Source organism: Fistularia commersonii, chromosome 17 (genome assembly GCF_037954325.1).
Source record: "Fistularia commersonii isolate RoL2024-O1a breed Wild chromosome 17, RoL_Fcom_v1.0, whole genome shotgun sequence".
NCBI classification, from domain to species: Eukaryota; Metazoa; Chordata; class Actinopteri; order Syngnathiformes; family Fistulariidae; genus Fistularia; species Fistularia commersonii.
The window spans coordinates 5,673,316-5,676,526 of record NC_141300.1 but is presented as its reverse complement, the minus strand read 5'-3'; the positions used below and the strand labels follow the sequence as shown (position 1 = coordinate 5,676,526).

Sequence of the window (3,211 nt, the reverse complement as noted above, 5' to 3'; positions counted from 1 at the left end):
CGTACACACACACACACTGCATAGCCTAACTTGCTTCCTGACCTGATGTGGGGCATCAGCGCAGTAAAAAGTCCTGAAAGAGAACAGTTTTTACCTGTTTCTTGAAGGTTGAGATAGATGATGCTAGTCTTGTTGCTTCTGGAAGTTTGTTCCACCACTGAGGTAGTAGAACTGAGAACAGTTTTGCCTGAGATCGCTTAGAGCAAGCAAAAGGTACATATATCATGTAAATATGATGTATATATCTATCTCAAACAGGGGCACATTGAACTTTTCCTTAGTTTACAACCAGGATTGTAACCAATCTGCTTGTAAAGAGTGTAATAATCCAGACTTTAGATCAGACCTGGGCATTTTACGGCTCGCGGGCCACATTCGGCCCGTTTTGACTTTTTTATCCGGCCTGCCAAACTGTTTTCTTTGAATATTTTAATAAGTATTTTCACTCAATATTGAATTTAGAAGCTATTTTTTTTCCTTTTGTTTAACTTTGTACGGATGATTACATACAAAATAGCGTCAGTACATTAATATGATTTTAATTATTTTTTTAGTTATTTATTAATGATTTTAAAGTTGAAATAAAATACCCCCAAAAAATCAAATATTTAAATGGCAATTTTCAGTTTGTTCAATTTACATGATACCTAGTTTTCCCGCACATAAAAATGAAATAAAAAAATGTGGCCCGCCAGCCAAAATAATTACCCACCCCTGCTTTAGATGCATATATTTGTGGAAACCGATTTGAGGGGAGATGTAAGAAATACATTCACCTCAAACATACTTAAGAGATATTTGATAACCAGGATTCTAACCTGGTTATAACGGCTTTATGATCCAGATGAGCTGCTGGTTAGAGAGCGCTCTCGAAGCCCGGGGTAAATATTTGTTTTTACCTCCACGGGAGAACGCGGGTTAGTAATTAACACGTCGCTCACTGTTGTTTAGATCCACCTCCTCCGCCCACGCACACGCAGAGCCTCGAATTACCCCACAGGCAACAGTTGATGCATTCCCTAACCGACTGACGTCAAGTGGGAAGGGCCCCGGGCCCCGTGAAAAGGCCCGGCCCCCCACGCTCGCTCCGCCATTCATTCATTCACAACTTCCCCCGACGGGCCCACGCGGACTACCGGAGCCTCTCCAACGGACACGCAGAGAGCAAGGCGACCCGCACCGAAACATGAGAATGTCCGCGCCGGAGCTCAGCCAGGTCCTCAAGGAGGGAGAGCTGGAGAAAAGAAGCGACAACCTGCTGCAGTTTTGGAAGAGGAAGACGTGCGTCCTGACGGCGGACAGTCTCAGCATCTACGCCGACACGCAGAAGCGCTCCCGGGGAAAGGAGCTCAAACTGCAGTCCATCAAGAAGGTGGACTGCGTGGAGCGCACCGGCAAGTTCGTCTACTTCACCATCGTCACCACGGACAACAAGGAGATCGACTTCCGGTGCACCGGAGAGGACAACTGCTGGAACGCGGTGATCACCATGGCGCTGATCGATTATCAGAACCGGAAAGCCATCCAGGACTTTAAGACGCGCCAGGACAACGAGAGCGCGTCGCCGGGCCAGCAGGAGCGGCGCCTGGCGAGGGCGCCCTGAGACTCCACCCGTGGACGGCCCGGCCCCCGTCCCCCCCCCCCCCCACGCAGCGCCCAGAATGGTGAGGCGTCCGGGGAAAAATAAAAATAAACGCCGGTTTACAAGTAAATGAGTAAAATTAACTTGAGGGTAATCTCTCCCTTCCTCCGCCAGTGTCAAGTTGTGGACCAGAGAGAAATAATCCCAGGACCAAAACGAAATAAAAATAAGAAGGACGACGCCATCCGGTCCGGAGGTGAAGGACCGTGGACTGAGCTCCCACGATCACGGACATCTACAACAGACAGACGGAGATTCCACGCAGGACTGAAGTGAGAAGTGTGGAAAAGAAAAAAGAAAAAAACACACCAAGACAGAACTGTTTAATTTATTTGCTTCCAGATTCTGGTGTGACTGGAAATCAGCCTTTTGTTTTGTTTTTAAATTATTCACGATTTTAAAAATGTGTGCCTTTCAGTGTGTATTTATTGGAATAAATATCCTCATGCGTTTTTTTTGACATAAATCTCCCCTCTGCTCTGGGTTTTCCTTGATTATCATTCATATTATTATTTTTATTATTATTATTACTAGTATTATTAGTATTATTATTATTATCATTGTTATTATTATTAATAATAATAATAATGATAATAGTAATAATAACAATAATAATGTTATGTTATTATTATTTTGAATGATTTTTCTGACACCCTTGGGTGCGTGGTATTGCTGTCCTTCACTTCAGCAGCAGCATTTCTGAGTAAATGCCAGGCATGTGGAGAGAGCGAGAGAGAGAGAGAGAGAGTGGAGGACAGGAAAGTCCCTCTCCGCCCTGCTGGCAGGTGGAATGTGACTCTTTATGGTGACAGGGAGAGTTTCCGGCCTTCGTCATAACTGATAGGCAGCAGTGTGTGTGTATGTGTGTGTGTGTGTGTGTGTGCGTGGGCAGCACTTAGAAGGCTCCAGTCATGCTTTTGAACACACCTATATACTGCTTCAAAAGGTGCGGTTGATACGTGTGTGTCTTTTGACGGCATTAACTGAAGATATTCTGTTTGACTTCCAAGTTTAATTTCGCTCAGGTGCTTCAGAATCCTCCCCACACTCCTCAAACTTACGAAAAAGTTGTTTGTTTTTGCCGTTTATGCCGCTTCAAAGCACACGGTTTAATACACGTCTATCCTTGCCAGCTTTCCGCTCCTATCAGGCCCGAGATGATCAAATAAATGAATTAAGTGCTCTTTAGCGGCCTCTTTATCACAAAAGACTTTTTTAATCAACGGAAAAATAATGTGACTCAACCTCCCTGTCACCGCCATAATCCAACGGTCACATGAGGAAAATGCTGCCCGTCGTTCAGGGGAGAAATCCGAAATTAGGATTATTCTGCGTCTCATCGACATAATTATGAATGCCTTTATTGAAATTTGCGTTTCCGTGTCTCTTGCGGTGGCGAGAAAAGTGAAAACCACAGATCTCTTAGAGTTAATTACGCAAAATACACAACTGAATTCATTTAAAGGCCACTTTTGGCTGGATTTCGAGTTGGGTGTTAGAATCTCTTTAATGGCCAAATATACAACGTCCGCAGGAATTTGACTTGGTATGTCAGCGGCTTGTAGCAAC

General features: G+C 44.4%; 1 protein-coding gene across 1 annotated transcript; it reads left to right on the top strand.

Annotated features, from left to right (window-relative positions):
* Positions 1-876: 876 nt before the first annotated feature.
* On the top strand, positions 877-2,121 carry phlda2 (pleckstrin homology-like domain, family A, member 2). The gene is made up of 2 exons (XM_086163414.1): positions 877-1,664; positions 1,757-2,121. The coding sequence occupies exon 1, from the start codon at positions 1,187-1,189 to the stop codon at positions 1,601-1,603; it is 417 nt and encodes a 138-aa protein (XP_086019540.1). The 5' UTR covers positions 877-1,186; the 3' UTR covers positions 1,604-1,664; positions 1,757-2,121.
* Positions 2,122-3,211: the final 1,090 nt, after the last annotated feature.

What these genes read in the sequence shown, in the direction of transcription:
- phlda2 (XM_086163414.1), top strand. Translation starts at nt 1,187, where the DNA reads ATGAGAATGTCCGCGCCGGAGCTCAGCCAGGTCCTCAAGGAGGGAGAG.